Source organism: Suricata suricatta, chromosome 2, assembly GCF_006229205.1.
Source record: "Suricata suricatta isolate VVHF042 chromosome 2, meerkat_22Aug2017_6uvM2_HiC, whole genome shotgun sequence".
NCBI classification, from domain to species: Eukaryota; Metazoa; Chordata; class Mammalia; order Carnivora; family Herpestidae; genus Suricata; species Suricata suricatta.
Window position 1 is genome coordinate 129,924,130 of NC_043701.1, and position 18,079 is coordinate 129,942,208.

At 34.9% G+C, this 18,079-nt stretch overlaps 1 protein-coding gene across 2 annotated transcripts in view; it reads right to left on the reverse strand.

Annotated features, from left to right (window-relative positions):
• Positions 1 to 18,079, reverse strand: part of CTNNA3 (catenin alpha 3) — a 1,635,386-nt gene that overhangs the window by 1,525,177 nt on the left and 92,130 nt on the right. For both annotated transcript variants that reach the window (XM_029931758.1, XM_029931757.1), the window contains exon 4: positions 4,454 to 4,620. In XM_029931758.1, the coding sequence (XP_029787618.1) occupies positions 4,454 to 4,620 (167 nt within the window). The remainder of the gene's footprint in view (positions 1 to 4,453; positions 4,621 to 18,079) is intronic.

The window sequence follows — 18,079 nt, forward strand, 5'->3', positions numbered from 1 at the left end:
TTCATGTGCCTGTAGGTCATCTGGATGTCCTCTTTGGAGAAGTGTCTGTTTATGTCTTCTGCCCATTTCTTCACTGGGTTGTTTTGTGGGTGTGGAGTTTGGTGAGTTCCTTGTAGATTTTAGATACTAGCCCTTTATCTGGTATGTCATTTGCAACTATCTTTTCCCATTCTGTCAGTTGCCTATTAGTATTCTTGATTGTTTCCTTTGCAGTGCAGAAGCTTTTTATCTTGATGAGGTCCCAATAGTTCATTTTTGCTTTCATTTCCCTTGCCTTTGGGGATGTGCCGAGTAGGAAATTGCTGCAGTTGAGGTCTAGGAGGTTTTTTCCTACTTTCTCCTCGAGGGTTTTGATGGTTTCCTGTCTCACATTGAGGTCCTTCAGCCATTTTGAGTTAACTTTTGTGTATGGTGTAAGAAAGTGTTCTACTTTCATTCTCCTGCATGTTGCTGTCCAGTTCTCCCAGCACCACCTGCTAAAGAGGCAGTCTTTTCTCCATTGGATACTCTTTCCTGCTTGCAAATTTCTTAAATAAATATCTCTCCATTTCCTCATCTTTAAAATTATAATCATAATCATATGTTTGTTGTTGAAGATTCAATTAAAGGAGATAATCCAGCACAGCACTTAGCACATTATAAAAACTCAATAACTATAAACTATAGTTTTTATTCAAAAAATAGCACTTTACTTTGTTCTGATTTTCAATTACCTCCTGTTTCTTTTGAATGACATCATGTGTATGAATTGCCTAGCACTGTGCTCAATTAATATTGGTAATGTGTATGTGATCTTTACATATACACACTTACTTATTAGTTGATGATGAAGCTAGCAATTTTTACCTGAAAAAGAGCTTCTGCTCTATATCAACAAATCTAGAGTAAAAAATACAGGAAATACTGTGTCATTGGAACTAGAAATTACCTGGCACTTAATCTTTCATACCTACTTCTTGGCTATGGCATTTATTAATATTTGTATCCACATATAAAAAATAACTTTCAGAAATTTTTAGGGATTTGTTTATGGTATTATTCATGAATACATACTATAAACCAACAAACCAATAACCAAGAAACAATGCTTAATTACCTCACCTACAAATACATTAGTAGACAGCGTCTGATGATAAGAATTATTCCCTTTCCTAAAAACAACAACAACAAGTGCTGACTTGCTTTTTTGCAGTAATAAAACTATCAAAAGAAAAGGAATATGAAAGTATAAAGGAAAAGATGCTTTACTTTAGGGTTAAAATGGGCATTAGAGAGTAAGATAAAGACAAAGAAAGGTTTAAGTTAGCAATTAGAGAAAATGATTTCACAAAAAGGTCAATCAGAGGAGGCCATCATTTGCTTAATGGAGTAATGATATTACAGCCACCAGGCACATTTATGAATATGCAGGTGTGTTTATGGACAGAAGAGTAAAAGTCTTATTTAATGCAGGAGACAGATCAGAGACTCCAAAGGAATGTTAGAAAACTTTTCACCTGGACAAAGGTGACTGGTCAAACTAAAGAAAGTAAAAAGGGCTTTAATAAAATTCTCTTCCTACTAAAACTTTTCTAAATGGATTTGTCTAGCAAGATAAAACAAGCAGGATACCTTGCAGCCTTTGTAGTACCCTAGTAAAATTATAGTTTTACTCAAATTAAATTAATTTATACATTTTCATAATGGATTACTATAGATATCACAGACTACTTGTAATCATGCTCAGTTTATGTTGGAACAAGTGGAGCTGGCAAAAAGTATTCATTTACAAACTAGGATAAACTTCCTAGTGTCTTAAGTTTTAAGGTTTTACTTTATATATATATTTGTATATTATTTATATTATCTATATAACCCTAGCCATTTCCTTGTCAGCATCCATCCTCTGTTTTTCAATCTACCACTGGCTTTAAGATAAACAATCCTAAAATTTGTACAGAACCACAAAAAAACCCCAAACAGCCAAAGCAACCTTGAAAAAGAAAAGCAGAGCTAGAGGCATCATGATTTGGGACTTCTAGTTATATTACAAAGCTGTACTAATTAAGACACTATGGTACTGGCACAAAAATAAACACATACATCAATGGAAGAGTACCAGAAACCCAGAGGCGTGTCTGGGTGACTCAGTCAGTTAAGTGTCTGATTTTAGCTCAGGTCATTATCTCATGGTTCCTGAGTTTCTGCCCTGCATCAGGCTCTCTGCTTGTCAGCACAGAGCCAGCTTCAGATCCTCTGTCTCCCTCACTATCTCTATCCCTCCCCAACTCTTTCTCTTTCTCTCTCTCTCTCTCTCTCTCAAAAATGGACATTTAAAAAATATAAATAAAGGTTGTAACTATTCTTCTTAAAAATATACATATAGCGGGGTACCTGGGTGACTCAGTTGGTTAAGCGTCCGGCTTCCTCTCAGGTCATGATCTCATGGTTCGCGGGTTCAAGCCCTGCATAGGGCTCTGTGCTGACAGCTCAGAGCCTGGAGCCTGTCTTTGGATGCTGTGTCTCCCTCTCTCTCTGACCCTCCCCTGCCTGCACAGTCTCTCTCTGTCTCTAAAAAATAAATTTTAAAAAACATTAAAAAAATTTTTTAATATCTATATATATAGAAAACCTAGAAATGAATGCACAACTATGTGGTCAATTAATATTCCACAAAGTAAAAAAGAATATCCAATAAGTAAATCAATGTCTCTTCAACAAATGGTTGACAGCAACACTCAAAGGAGTGAAACTGCACCACTTTCTTATACTATACACAAAAATAAATTCACAATGAATGAAAGACCTAAGTGTGAGACAAAAACCATAAAAATCCCAGAAGAGAACTCAAGCAGAAACCCCTTTGACATCAGCCTTAACAACTTCTTACTAGATGTGCCTCCTGAGGCAAGGAAAACAAAAGCAAAAATAAACTATCAGGACCTCATCAAGATAAAAAGCTTCTGCACACTGAAGGAAACAATTAACAAAACTAAAATGCAACCTATGGAATGGGAGAAGGTATTTCCAAATGATAATGCTGAGAAAAGGTTAGTATCCAAAACATATATTTATTTTTTAATAGTTTATTGTCAAATTGGTTTCCATATAACACCCAGTGCTCTTCCCCACAAGTGCCCTCCTCCATTACCACCAACTCCCTTCCCCCTTCCCCTCGCCCCATCACTCTCCCCCTTCAGCCCTTGGTTCATTTTCAGTATTCAATAGTCTCTAAGGTTTTGCGTCCCTCTCTCTCCCCAATTCTCTTTCCTCCTTCCCCTCCCAATGGTCCTCTGTTAGGTTTCTCCTGTTAGACCTATGAGTGCAAACATATATGAAGAAGTTCTAAAACTAAACACCCTAAAAACAAATAATCCAGTGAAGAAATGGTTGGAAGATATAAATAGACATTTTTCCAAAGAAGACATCTAACCTGCTAACAGATAAATCATGAAAATATCCTCAAAACCACAATAAGACATCATCTTACATCTGTCAGAATGGCTAAAATCAAAAACACAAGAAACAACAGGTGTTGACAAGATGCAGAGAAAGGGGAACCCTCTTACACTGTTGGCAAGAATGCAAACTGGTACAGTCCCTCTGGAAAACAGCATGGAGGTTCCCCCAAAACATTAAAAAAAGAACTACCCTATAATCCAGCGTTTTCAATACCCAATACCAATACTGCAATACCTTTGGGTATTTACCCAAAGTTTACAAAAATATTAATTCAAAGGGATACATGCACCCGATGTTTACAGCATTATCAACAATAGCCAAATTATGGAAAGGGCCCAAATCCCCACTTACTAAAGAATGGATAAAGATGTGGTGTGTATATATATATACACACAATGGAATATTATTCAGCCAAAAACAAGAATGAAGTTTTCGCATTTGCAATGATGTGGATGGAGCCTCCGAGTATTTACGCTAAGTGAAATAAGTCAGCGAAAGACAAATACCATACGATTTCATTCATATATCGAATTTAAGAAACAAAGTGAATGATCATATGGGAAAAAAGGAGGGAGGAACACCAAGAAACAGACTCTTAACTATAGAAAACAAACTAATGGGTACCAGAGGGGAGGTGGATGGGGGGATGGGTAAAATAGGTGATGGGCATTAAGGAGTGCACTTGTGAAGACCACCGCATATTGGATGTAAGTGCTGAATCACTAAATTAAACACCTCAGTTAATATTACACTATATGTTAACTGGAATTTAAATTAAAGCTTTAAAAATTTTTTAATTTTAAAAATGTTTAAAAAGAAACAACAACAAAAGAGACTAATTTCTGGTTCTGTTCTTTTGAGGTATACATGACTTGCACAATTCAATCCAGTCAGCCTTTGCTGGGTGACTACAAGAAATGAGGGCTGGGATGCACTAGGATTGATGCCGGGTTCAGAAAAAGTAATTAGAAATGAGAACAATGCCAAAGTAAACCAGCCATCTTTTACTTACAGCTGACACGTGCTGTAAGAGACACATGACATCAATCATGTCCGCGAGGATAAGGAGTCTGGTAACTGCAGCCAACAAGGCCCGCGCAGCTTGAACCACAGCCTCCCTTTTTGGGAGATAACAAGGGTCATCTGCAAATCTCTCAGCTGACACTTTCAGAGCTTCACCTGAAAGACACAACCCAAAATAATATACTTTAAGTTTCAGCTATACCTGTTTAAGTATTTATCATCCTAATTTCAAGTATATCCTATGACTGAGCATAATATTAAAATAGTGTCAGTTGACACTAGAACACTGTCTCTTAATAAACAATGGAGTTTAGCATTGACATTTCTCTTTGATAAATGCTCTGGAGTTTAAGAAGCATGATACCATTTTCCTGCATGAGAATTGTGCTCAATTGACTAGCAACATCTAGTAAAATTGCTGTCAACTTCTGCATTGGCTGAATCTCATTTGCTGTGAAAGGTTTCACTACTAAGACTTCAATTGGAAACAATCTTGTTTCTAAAAATAAGGTAAATCTTCATTAAATTACTTTCCAACTCAATGTTAGAAAAGAGCTAGCCTTTGAGACAGTAACTCTGATAAAAGTTTAACATAGGCAGATTTATCCTAAACTGTAAGTATAATGAACTATCTTCTAAATTTAGTCACAAATTATATTTCATAGTACATAATTGTTAGAGAAATATGCCCGCCATTTTGAAGGTCTTTTTCACTGAAAATATATTTTAGGATAAAAGTAATGAGTACGCATTCATTTTTAAAAGTTCACAGTTCAGAAGGGTATAAAATGAAAAGTTTCCTCTTTACTGCTCTCCGCTAACATAACTGTTTACTACATCCACGATGTTTTAAGTTTTTCAATTTAAACTTGTTTTTATGATGAAAGTACTACATGCTTATTACTTTTAAATAATTCACCATACTGAAGAGTATAAAGTGAAAACAATTTTTATAAAGTCTCCACATGTATCACCCAAAAATACTCACGGAGTCCTTGTATATCCATCCGGAAATTTTTCCATGAATGTATGTTTACGTGTGTGCATATGCATATATGCTTATTTATATGTATAAATTTATATGTATGTTTAAATATATGTATTTATTAATATATCACACATTCATACATAATATAAGGAAAGATTTTCTGTCATAAGAAAAGAGACATTTTATATGTTAAATGGAACATACAGAAGATATAAATCCTTTTCACAAATATTTTCATACTATAAAAACTTTCTACAATGTGTTTTTTCACTTATCAATTTATTTTCTTTTCATGCTGGAATGTAAATGACATTATCGTATGCACAGTAACTTGCCACGTGGGCTCTGAAGCTGTCCTGCTTAAGCATCTGTCCTACTACTGCAGGCAAGTCATTTAACTTCACTAGGCCTTACATCTTCCCCTGCAAATGGTACTAATAATAACAATACCTACCATTTTTATAAAAATTAAATAAGAACAGTGCTTTGAGCTTACTAAAGAGATAATTAGCTTTTTTCTTTCTTTTTAATACTTGAATAAAGTTACATTTTATTGATATACTAGAACTTGTTCTACTAGACTTCTATTAAACACATAAATAATTTCCAACTTTTTCTTATTTCAAATAGTACTGCAAAGAATGACACACAGCTTTGCATGCATGAGCAAACTTGGCTGGAGGATAAACTCTTAAAAGTGGAATTGCTGAGTTAAGTGGCAAATTAATTTTAAGGATTGACACATATTTTCAAAAAATTCTCCAAAAGACAGCCATCTCACCAATAACATATTAAAGGGCATGTCTTATCTACTCTACTCCATAAATATTTTAGTCTGTATATATTTGTGAACATCAGCATAATAAAAATGAAATGTTTTTATGAAATATAATAAAGAAGTGTTCCTTATAATGTACAGAACCCATGACACGGGTCTGAGACTGTCTCAACATGTTAGTATAAACGTGTTAGCTCCCTTAGCAATACCAAGTTAGGAATTCAGACTATTAAGTCAGACACCTCTGAGATCAAATTCTTATCTGCGTCTTCCAGCTCTGAGACCTTGGACACTTAAGTACTTTCGGTGTCCTCATGTAATGGAAAGGGATAAAAATATTACTTATTTCACAGTGTTTCTTAGATGGTTAAATGATATATAATTCATAATATATATTTAGCACAGTATCTGATCATAGAAAGCACTCAACAAATATTAGCTGTTATTTTCTCGGGAAATTTCTAGTAGAGTTGGTAAATTTTTAAGACCAGGAAATTATGATTTTTATGTGTTTCTCTGAAAGTTAGAATTTCTGTGAGGAGACCGAAAATTTAAGTGACCTTGGAAATTTAGAGAGCAGATGAATTCCCATATAAAAGATTATTTTTTCTTGTCATGATTCTCAATTGGAAAGTTATGATAGCCTTTATAGAATACAGCCTTTGACTTTACTAATACTAAATATATATCAAAAAAGAATTACATGTCATTGACTAAAAGTGTTGGGATGTTGAACAACTGGTTGAAAAGCCATATTCAGGAAAATATCATTTAAACATTAAAGAGCAACTATAGTCTCTGTCTCCATGAAAGTAATATGAAGAGAAGACCAAGGAGCACTGTTCGGAAAAAAAGGCACTCCTGAAATACATGAACGAAGAAGCAATAAGTAAACTTCCTATTACTGGACTTACCACCCTCCCTCCCCTGCAACATTCTCAGTGCTTTTCAGGTTCAGCTCATACTTCTGGTCCCAACTTAAGCATCAGTTCCTCGGTGAAGCCTCCAATCCCCCCCTACCAAGGGGATCTCAAATTAAGGCAGGTCTCACAGTAAGATTCTATGCTTCCTATGATAACTATCCATCATCATTTATTGTAATGACTTATATCAAAACCTGTCTTTAATTCTAAATCAAAACACTAGTGAGAGTCAGAATGGCTAAAATTAACAACATTAGAAACAACAGGTGTTGGTGAGGATGTAGAGAAAGGGGGAACCATTACACTATTGGTAAGAAAACAAACTGATGCAGCCACTCTAGCAAACAGTGTGGATGTTCTTCATAAGTTAAAAATAGAACTACTCTATGATCCAGCAATTGCACTACAAGGTTTTACCCAAAGGATACAAAACTATTAATTGAAAGGAATACATGCACCCCGATGTTTATGATAGCAGCATTATCAACAATAACCAAATTTTGGGAAAAGCCCAAATGTCTGATAAATGGATAAAGATGTGATATATATGCATGTGTGTATATATATAATATATACATATATATTGTATATATATGAAATATTACTCAGCCATAAAAAAGAATGAAATCTTGCCATTTGCAACAATTAGATAGAGCTAGGAAGTATTATGCTAAGTAAAATAAGTCAGTCAGAGAAAGACAAGTACAATATGATTTCACTCATATATGGAACTTAAGAAACAAAACAGATGAACATGGAGTGAGGAAAAGAGAGGCAAACCAGGAAACAGACTCTTAACTATATAGAACAAACTGAGGGTTACAGGAGAAGGGGGGGACGTAGGGGAGTGGGTTACATAGCTGATAGGTGTTAAGGAGGGCACTTGTAATGAACACCGGGTGTTGTATGTAAGTGATAAATCACAAAATTCTACACTTGAAACTAACATTATATTGCATGTTAACTGGAATTTAATAAAAACTTGAAAAAGAAAAAAATAAGACTAGTGAGAATAAGAGCTGCATTGGTCCTGGTCACCACAGTATTCCCAGGTTAGAACCGTGCCTACGCCACTGCATATATTTGATATTGAAAGTGTGTTGTTGAATGAATATGTGAATGAACATTATTCAACTTTCCTTTAACAAACATATGTTGTTCCCTATATAACACAGCTCCATCCTAGGCATCCAAGATATAGAGACTAATACAATGCAGTTTTGAAGCCTAGGGCTCAAGCCGAGACCTATGCAAAGTAGTAAAGGGCACAGAGAAGGACCCACCTCTGCCTGAGGTGTCAGAGGACACATAGAGAAATATTCAAGGTAAGAGAAACATATTCCAACTATCTATTATCAAAGATAGCTGGTTTATATTCTTTATCCAGTTCACTGCCTAATTGTCTTGTGTCATGGAAAAAAAAATGGCTATTTTCCTAATAGAAAAAAAGTACAACAAACTCTTTTCTGTCTACAATATTAGCATCCATGTGTTATAAAGTCTACACATGAGGAGTCTATTCTTTTGAAATATCATTCCCAATCTTTCTTTTAATGCCTTTACTCAGGTATTTAATGTATAGGAAATTTGACTTTTAAAATACATACAAATAAACTATATCTTTCCTTCAAGAAATCCCATTCCATACATCAGAGCAACTTACTAAAGCTCTTAAAAAATACTACAAGAACTAGGTTCAGAAAGTTTTCTACTAGATTCATTTTGTTCCTTTCCTATCAAATATACTCTGTTTAATCTTCAAAAAAATCAGTTATGAAATGCCTGCTTGAATAATGTAGTGAAGTATATACTCTACAAAGATATGTATAGATCTATTTTATACATATGTAAGTATAATATGTGAAAACTTCTGAATGTACAAAAATCTGACATGTAAATAATTTATATGATAATAGAAACTCCAGAAGTAAAAAAATATATATACATTGGCCAAATAGACACATTACTAAATATTCTTCACTTTATAGGTCACTTGTATGGTTCTTTTAAATAGCAAGTTCCTTTGCCACATTCAAAAGTACAACTCCACTTTCTAAAAGTGATTGCAAAAGTAATTGTATTGATTATAAACTTTAAAACTTAAAAAAAAAAAAAACACTGTATAAGTAAAACATTCAAAGGAGAAAGGAGAACAACCAAAATGAAAAGGAGCAAATACTAAAGATCAAATTTCCTCCAACTTTTATAATTAACATTATATTTATTATTCAATTAAGATTTCTAGTGTATGCCTCTGGCCACCCTTCTATGTATGTTTTAATATTTGATACCATGTAACATGCACTAATGCATATTAATTGATTCAATATATAATAACATACTCCAGTATAATGGAGTTCTGAGGCTGAGAGTGGGCGCTGGGGGGTTGGTTTTATTTGTTTTTAATTGAGAAACACTCATTTGAATATGGAAACTCCTAAAAGGTAGGAGCCTGAATTTAACTTTAGAGCAGATTGATTGGAGCGGGAGAGGAAGAAAAGGATGACTTTAACTAGGTCCTAAACTTACACTGATGTTAAAAAAGACAAAAAAGCAAAGACCCTATTTACAATGTTTGAGACAATTTTAAATGCAAGGAACAAAATGTTTTATATGTTAAAAGAAAACCTTATCATAGCAGAATTGGGGACAAAAAACTAGCCACTGCTGTGTGGACTCAAAGTTAAAGCTACAAGGATATCAGCAGGACCTACGTGGACATCAGCAAGACCTACAGATTCAGATGCAGCTGCCTATGGTTGCCATTGTAAAATACTGGATGTGGTTTACTTCCTTTTCATTATCTCCAAACTCTCAGTAAAATCTTATCAAACGTAATTTGGTTCCAACCAAAGCAGAATAACAAAGTAGATGTCTTTCCCACCTAAAAATGAACAAAATATGTGAAAAAAAATGGTTGCAAAAGCACTGGGCATCTGGCAATAAAGGACTGCAATCTCTGAGAAATGGGAAACAAGCAACATGAGCCCTTTGATAGCCCTTGCTTATTGCCTTGAGAGACTTCCAGGCCACAGACAGGAAGGGAAAATTAAGAAACAGCTTGGCAAACTCTCTGAGCTAGAGACAGAGCTATAAGTCCAAAGAGATTGTGGTAGCTAAGGTACGTGGAACAGAGACTGAGAAAGAAGAGAGATACACAGGGAGAGAACTCTGAAGATTTTCAGAAACTCCCTCTTGAGTATTCACCTAAATACTGATCAACACATGCATGGGAAGAAACTACCTAAGGCTAAGAAAAAAACCATCTGAAAAGATTTAAAGTAATAGTACTTGGCACTCACATAGCACTGGAAAGAGTGCTTGTTCCCACCTTTGTTCCATAGTGAAGTTCCCATGGAAAACTTCATGATTTATGGGATATTGGATAGAGTACATAGTGGGGAATAATTAGCCCTAGACAGAGAATTTCCCCAGTATCCCCTAACAAAACAATTCAGAGAAAGCAGAATTTCCATCTTTAAGGCATTAATCATCAGAGAAAAGCTGTGGCAAGGTAGACAACAGGAGGACAGCATCTTGAATTAACTAAAGCAGAAGGGCATAGGCAACCTGGCACTGAGTCCTGCACCATTGAGAAAAGTCAAAATGAGCTGGAGAATGCTTTGCTAGGGCTAATTCTATAAAAGTATGAGTGTTTATAAAATATAAAATTTAATGGGGCTCATTTCTATAAAACTGATGGAGACATCTCCAAAATCACAGTTGGGATATAGTAGAAACTCTTAACAGACCTTCTCTTAACCATCTCTCTCGATTAATCAACTCTTTTTATTCTCTCTCAAAAACATATAAATGATCCCTCCTTCCTGCTCAACACCAAAGGATTATCTCAAGTATATTGCAGCCCTGCTGTTCCCACTAGTTGAAATATGTCCCAAGAGCCTGTCAGGAAGAAAAAAAAAAAAAAAACCCATGAGTTGGATGATTGATTGCTCTTCTGTGAAGGTTCCCTGAAGAGTTGGGGGGAGGGGGTCATCTTTCAGCTCCCGGTCCAGAGAGCAGGGATGGCCTTATTCATCCTGCCCTTGAGTACTGAAAGCCTTCAAGGAGCAAAACAGAGACACATAGTGGATATTGGAGCCCCTGTGCCCTGGAGGCATATATCCACTGAAACAAGTTAGCCTGAGAAACCACATAGCTGACCTTTCCCACAGAAGACTAGCACACATTCTTCTCTCGCACCAAGTTTACGGACCAAAAGCGCTACAAAGCTTCCGCTCTAGGGGAAGTAAAACCTAGCTTCCTGTTGACTCTTTTTCTTTATTTTTTATTACTTTCCTTTATTTTCTTATTTTTTCAATTTCTTTTTTATTTTTGAATATTATTACTTTTTTATTTTTCTATATTTTTTATATTTTTATTTATTTTGTCTGCTTATTTTAATTTAATTTAATTTAATTTTTATTTTGGTATCTAGATTCTTTTAACAAACAAGACCAAAACGCATTCAGGATCCAGTTTCAGTTGTTTTTTTGGGGGGTGAGGGGGATGTTTTTTCTTCCTTTTCTTTTTCTAAAAGGATGAGACAGAGAAATTCATTCCCAAAAAGAAGGAAGTACAACTCACGGCCAGGGATTTAAACAATACAGATATAAGCAAGATGTCTGAACTAGAAATGAAAATGATTATAAGGATACTAGCGAGTCTTGAAAAAAAGCATATCAAATACCAGGACTCCCTTTCTGCAGAGATAAAAGAACTAAAATCTAGACAGGCTGAAATTCTGAAATTTAAAATGCTATAACCGAGATACGGTACCAAATGGATGCCATGAGAGTGAGAAGGGACGAGACAGAGGAACAAATTAGTAATACAGAAGATAGATATATGGAAAATAATGAAGTGGAAAAGAAGAGGGAATCAAAAATCATGGATCATGAAGGCTGATTTAGGGAACTCCATGAATGAAACATAACAACATTCAGATCATAGAAGTCCCAGAGGATGAAGAGCGATAAAAGGGGGCAGAAGGTTTATCCAAACAAATTATAGGTGACAACTTCCCAAATCTGGGAAAGGATACAGACATCAAAATTCAAGACACATCAAGAAATCCCATTAAATTCAACAAAAGCCAACCATTATCAGTGCAAACCAGAGTCAAATTCACAAAACACACAGACAAGCAAAGAATCATGAAAACAGCAAGGGGGAAAAAAAGTCTTTTAACTACCAGGGAAGAGAGATCAGGTTCACAGCAAATCTGTCCACAGAAACTTGGCAGGCCCAAGGGAATGGTGGGATATATTCAACATGCTGAATGGGAAAAATATGTACCCAAGAATACTTTCTCCAGTAAGGCAGTCATTCAGAATAGAAGGAGAGATAAAGAGTTTCCAAGACAAAAAGAAAATGACTAAACAAGCCCTGCAAGAAATTTTATGGGGTACTCTTTAAGTGGAGGGGGAAAAAACAATCAAAAGCAACGGACTAAAAGGAACAGACAACATCACCAGAAACATCAACTCTACAGGTAACACAATGGCCCTAAACTCATATCTTTCAAATATCACTCTGAATGTAAACAGACTAAGACACAGGATATCTGAATAGATTAAAAAAAAAAAAAGATCAATTTGTATGCTGCCTCCAAGAGACTCATTTGAGACCTAAAGAAATTGTCAGATTGAAAATGAGAGGAGAAGATCAAGCTATCATGCTAATGGACACCAAAAGAAAGCTGGAATAGTCACACTTATATCAGACAAACTAGATTTTAAGCCAAAGACTGTAATAAGAGATGCTGAAGGCCATGACATCAAAATCAAAGGGTCTAGCCATCAAGAAGATCTAATTGTAAATATTTATGCCTCCAATTTGAAACACCCAAATATATAAATCAATTAATAACAAACATAAAAAACTCATTGATAATAATACAATAATTGTAGGGGACTTTAACACCCCCACTTATAACAATGGACACATCATCTATGCAGAAAATCAACAAGACAACAATGGCTTTGAATGACAAAATGGGCCAGAGGGAATTAACAGATATATTCAGAATATTTCATTTTAAAGCAGCAGCATAGACATTCTTACATTCTCCAGAATAGACCACATACTGGGTCACAAATCAGTCTACATTAAGTACAAAAAGATCAAGATCATACCATGCATATTTTCAAACCACAATGCTATGAAACTTGAAGTCAACGCCCAAACGTTTTAGAAAGCCCTCAAGTACATGAAGGTTAAAGAACATCCTGCTAAAGAAAAAATGGGTTTACCAGGATATTAAAGACAAAATAAAAAGTACATGGAAGCAAAGGAAAATGAAAACATGACAGTTCAAACCCTTTGGGACAAGACAAAGGCAGTCCAAAATGGGAAGTACACTGCAATTCAGGCCTATCTCAAAAAGCAAGAATGGTCCCAAATACACAATGTAACCTAACACCTGTAGGAGCTAGAAAAGGAACAACAGCAAATAAAGCCTAAAGCCAGGAGAAGAAGGAAAATAATAAAGATTAGAGCAGAAACAAATGATACAGAAACAAACAAAACAGTAGAAGAGATCAACGAAACTAAGAGCTGGTTCTTTGAAAAAAAAAAATAAGAAACTGATAAACTCCTAGCCAGACTCATCAAAAAGAAAAGGGAAAGGGCTCCAAAAGATAAAATCATGAATGAAAGAGGACAGATCACCAACCAACACCACAAAAATACAATTATGAGAATACTATGAAAAATTATATGCCAACAAACTGGACAATCTGGAAGAAATGAAAAAGTTCCTAGAAATTCACAAACTAACACAACTGATAAAGGAAGAAATAGAAAATTTGAACAGACCCATAAACAGCAAAGAAATTAATCTGTAATCAAAAATCTCCCAAAAAGAGAAGTTTAGAGCCAGATGGTTTCCCAGGGGAATTCTACCACACATTTAAAGATCAGTTAATATCTATGTTTCTCAAACTGTTCCAAAAAATGGAAGGAAATAGAAGAAAAACTTCCCAGAATTACCTTGATTCCAAAACCAGAAAAAAACCTACTAAAAGGAGAATTACAGGCCAATATCATGAATGAGCATAGATACAAAAATTCTCAACAAGATCTAGGAAAACAAATTCAACAGTACCTTAAAAGAATTATTTACCTGACCAAATGGGATTTATTACTAGGCTGCAGATGTGGTTCAATATTTGCATATCATTCTATAGATCAATGGAACAGAACAGAAAACCCAGAAATGGATCCACTATTATATAGTCAATTAATCTTCAACAAAGCAGGAAAGAATATCCAATGGAAAAAAAGACAGTCTCTTCAACAAAGGTGCTGGGAAAACTGGGTAGCATCATGCAAAAGAATGAAACTGGACCACTCTCATACAGCATACATAAAAATAAATTCAAAATGGATGAAAGACCCTAATGTGAGACAGGAAGCCATTAAAATTCTAGAGGAGAACACAGACAATAACCTCTGACATCTGCTGGATCAACTTCTCACTAGACATGTCACTGAAGGCAAGAGAAACAAAAGCAAACATGAACTTTTGGGAATTCACCAAGATAAAAATCTTCTGCACAGCAAAGGAAACAATCAACAAAACTAAAAGGCACCCTACGTAACGGGACAAGATGTTTGTAAATGACATATCTGATAAAGGTTTAGTCTCCAAAATCTATAGAGAACTTATGAAACTCAACACCCAAAAAACAAATAATCCAGTGAAGAAATGGGAAGAAGACATGAATAGACCCTTTCCAAAGAAGACATCTAGATGGCCAACAGACACATGAAAAGATGCTCAACATCACTAATAATCAGGGAAATAAAAATCAAAACCATGATGAGATCCCACCTCACCCCTGTCAGAATTGCTAAAATTAACAACACAAGAAACAAGTGTTGGCAAGGATGTGGAGAAAGGGGAACACTCTTATACTGCTGGTGGGAATGCAAACTAGTGCACCCACTCTGGAGAAGAGTATGGATGTTCCTCAAAGAACTAAAAGTAGAACTACCCTATGTCCCAGCCATTGCACTATTAGGTATTTACCCAAAAGATACAACAGTACAGATTCGAAGGGGTACATACACTCCAATGTTTATAACAGCATTATCAACAATGGCCAAAATATGGAATAAGCCCAAATGATAAAATGATAAATAAGAGGTAGTATATGTACATACAATAGAATATTACTCAGACATCAGAAAGAATAAAATCTTGCCATTCACAATGGTGTGGATGGAGCTAGAATGCATTATGCTAAGTAAAATCAGTCAGAGAAAGACAAATACCATATAATTTCACTCATATGTGGAATTTAAGTAATAAAACAGATAAGCATATAGGAAGTGGGGCAGAGGAAGGAGGGAAACAAACCATAAGAGACTCTTAACAGTAGAAAACAAACTGAGGGTTGCAGGAGAGAGGTGGGTGGAAGATGGGCTAGATGGGTGATGGGTATGACAGGAGGCACTTGTGATGAGCACTGGGTGTTGTATGTAAGTGATAAATCATTAAATTCTACTCCTAAAACAAGTACTGCACTGTACGTTAACTAAAATTTAAATTTAAGAAATTCAGTGAGAAGGTATATCTTATGTTAAGTGCTATTACCAGAAAAAGGGGGGAGAGGAAATGATGGAATTTTTGAAAGTGATGGATTTATAACATTGAATGAGAATGTGCTCATGGTTGTATAGTTATTAACACATACATCAAGTTGTATACATTAAATATCAGGTTTTTTGTGTCTCAACTCTACCTCAATAATGCAGTTTTTAATCAATTTTAAACTTTCTTAAGTTTAAAGGAAAGTTTTTGGGACTCCTGGGTGGCTCAGTCCGTTAAGCATCCAACTTTGGCTCAGGTCATGATCTCATAGTCCATGGGTTCGAGCCCTGCATAGGCTCTGTGCTGACAGCTCTGAGCCTGAAGCCTGCTTCCAATTCTGTGTCTCCCTCTCTCTGTCCCTTCCCCGTTCATGCTCACTCTCTCTCTCTCGCTCGCTCTCTCTCTCTCTCTCAAAAATAAATAAACATTTTAAAACATTTTTTAAAAGTTGAAAGGAAAGTTATAAGTTAAAGGAAAAGTTTTAAGTTAAAGGAAAGCAAAAGCAAAACAAGAACAAAAATAAGCTATTAGGACTACATCAAAATAAAAACCTTCTGCACAGCAAAGGAAACAACCAATACAACTAAAGGACTATCTACAGAATGGGAGAAGATATTTGCAAATGATATAGCCAATAAGGTATCTCAAATATATAAGAAAGTTACACAATTTGACACACGTGGAAAAAAAGCCTCACAAATAATTCAATTTAAAAATAGGCAGAGGACCTGAACGGACATTTCTCCAAAGAAGACATACAGATAATCAACAGACACATGAAAAGATGCTCAACATTACTCATCATCAGGGAAATGAAAATCAAAACCATAATGAGATATCACCTCACACCTGTCAGAATGGCTAAAATCAAAAACTCAAGAAACAACAAGCATTTACAAGGATGTGGAGAAAAAGAAACTCGCATGCACTGTTGGTGGTATCCAAACTGGTGCAGCCACTCCAGAAAACAGCATGAGGTTCCTCAAAAAATTAAAATCAGAAATACCATATGATCCAGTAATTCAAAAACAGTAATTTAAAAAGCACAATCCTATGTTTACTATAGTGTTATTTACAATAGTCCAGTGTCCATCAAGAGATGAATGGATAGAGATGATGTGATATATATATATACAATGAAATATTACTTGGCCATAAGAAGAATGAAATTTTGCCATTTGGAACAAGATGGATAGATCTAGAGAGTATAATGCTGAGCAAAATAAGTCATTCAGAGAAAAACAAATAGCATATGATTTCACTTACATGTGGAATTAGGAAACAAAAGAAACTAAGAAAAAAAAAAACAAACCAAAAAACAAACTCTTAACTGTAGAGAGCAAATTGATGGCTACCGGAGGGGAAATGGGTGAGAGGAATGGGTGAAATAAGTGAAGCGGATTAAGAGTATGCATATCATGATGAGCACTAAGCAATGTATAGGACTGTTGAATCATTATATTGTACACCTGAAACAAATATAACATTGTATGGTAACTATATTGAAATTAAAATTTTAAAAATTTTAATTTTTTAAATTTTAAATTAAATGGTTGAGAAACATTTTAATTATATTTCATGACATATGAAAATTAAATAGAATTCAAATTTCAGTGTACATAAATGAAGTTATTAGAACATAGCAATGCTTTTTTTTATTGCCCATGTATATCTTTGGTTGCTTTCTTACTTCAACAACAGAGTTGAGTAGTTACAACATATAGTACAGGTCCACAAAGCTTTAAACACTGACTATATGATCCTAATGTTTACTAATACCTCATCTGAGATAATGAACTAATATGCTCAAAAGAATTCAAGTACTCCAGAAAAAAATCTATAGAAAAATTTCTCTATTTTGATGCACAAGAATGTGGCATTAAAAAGCCAATTCTTTTTCATAAAATCTTTAGATGGTTTCCACATCTGAAGCTAAATGTATGGACCTAGCCCAAAAACCCCAGACAACATAAAGTCTGATTTATCCCTTAAGAGTATAACATTTGACCCAGCATTATTTGGGCTACAATATTTATATATCTAATAATTTTAGCATCTCAGGAATTTTCCATATGCTTCCAAATGATTCCCTGAAAAAAGTTTAGCCAGCTCCAAATAATGCTTCCAGTGTAGTACCAAAAGGAATTATTTTTTCCTCTCTCCAAAGCCCAAGGGATGGTACTGCAGGATCAACAGCCAGCTCACCTAACTTGCTCACTTTCTATGAAACCCTGAGCAAGCACATAATTTTTCAGTATCATTCTCCTTATTATGTGAAAACAAAGATTATAGAAACACAATAAGGAAAACAAGTGAAAGTCTTTAGT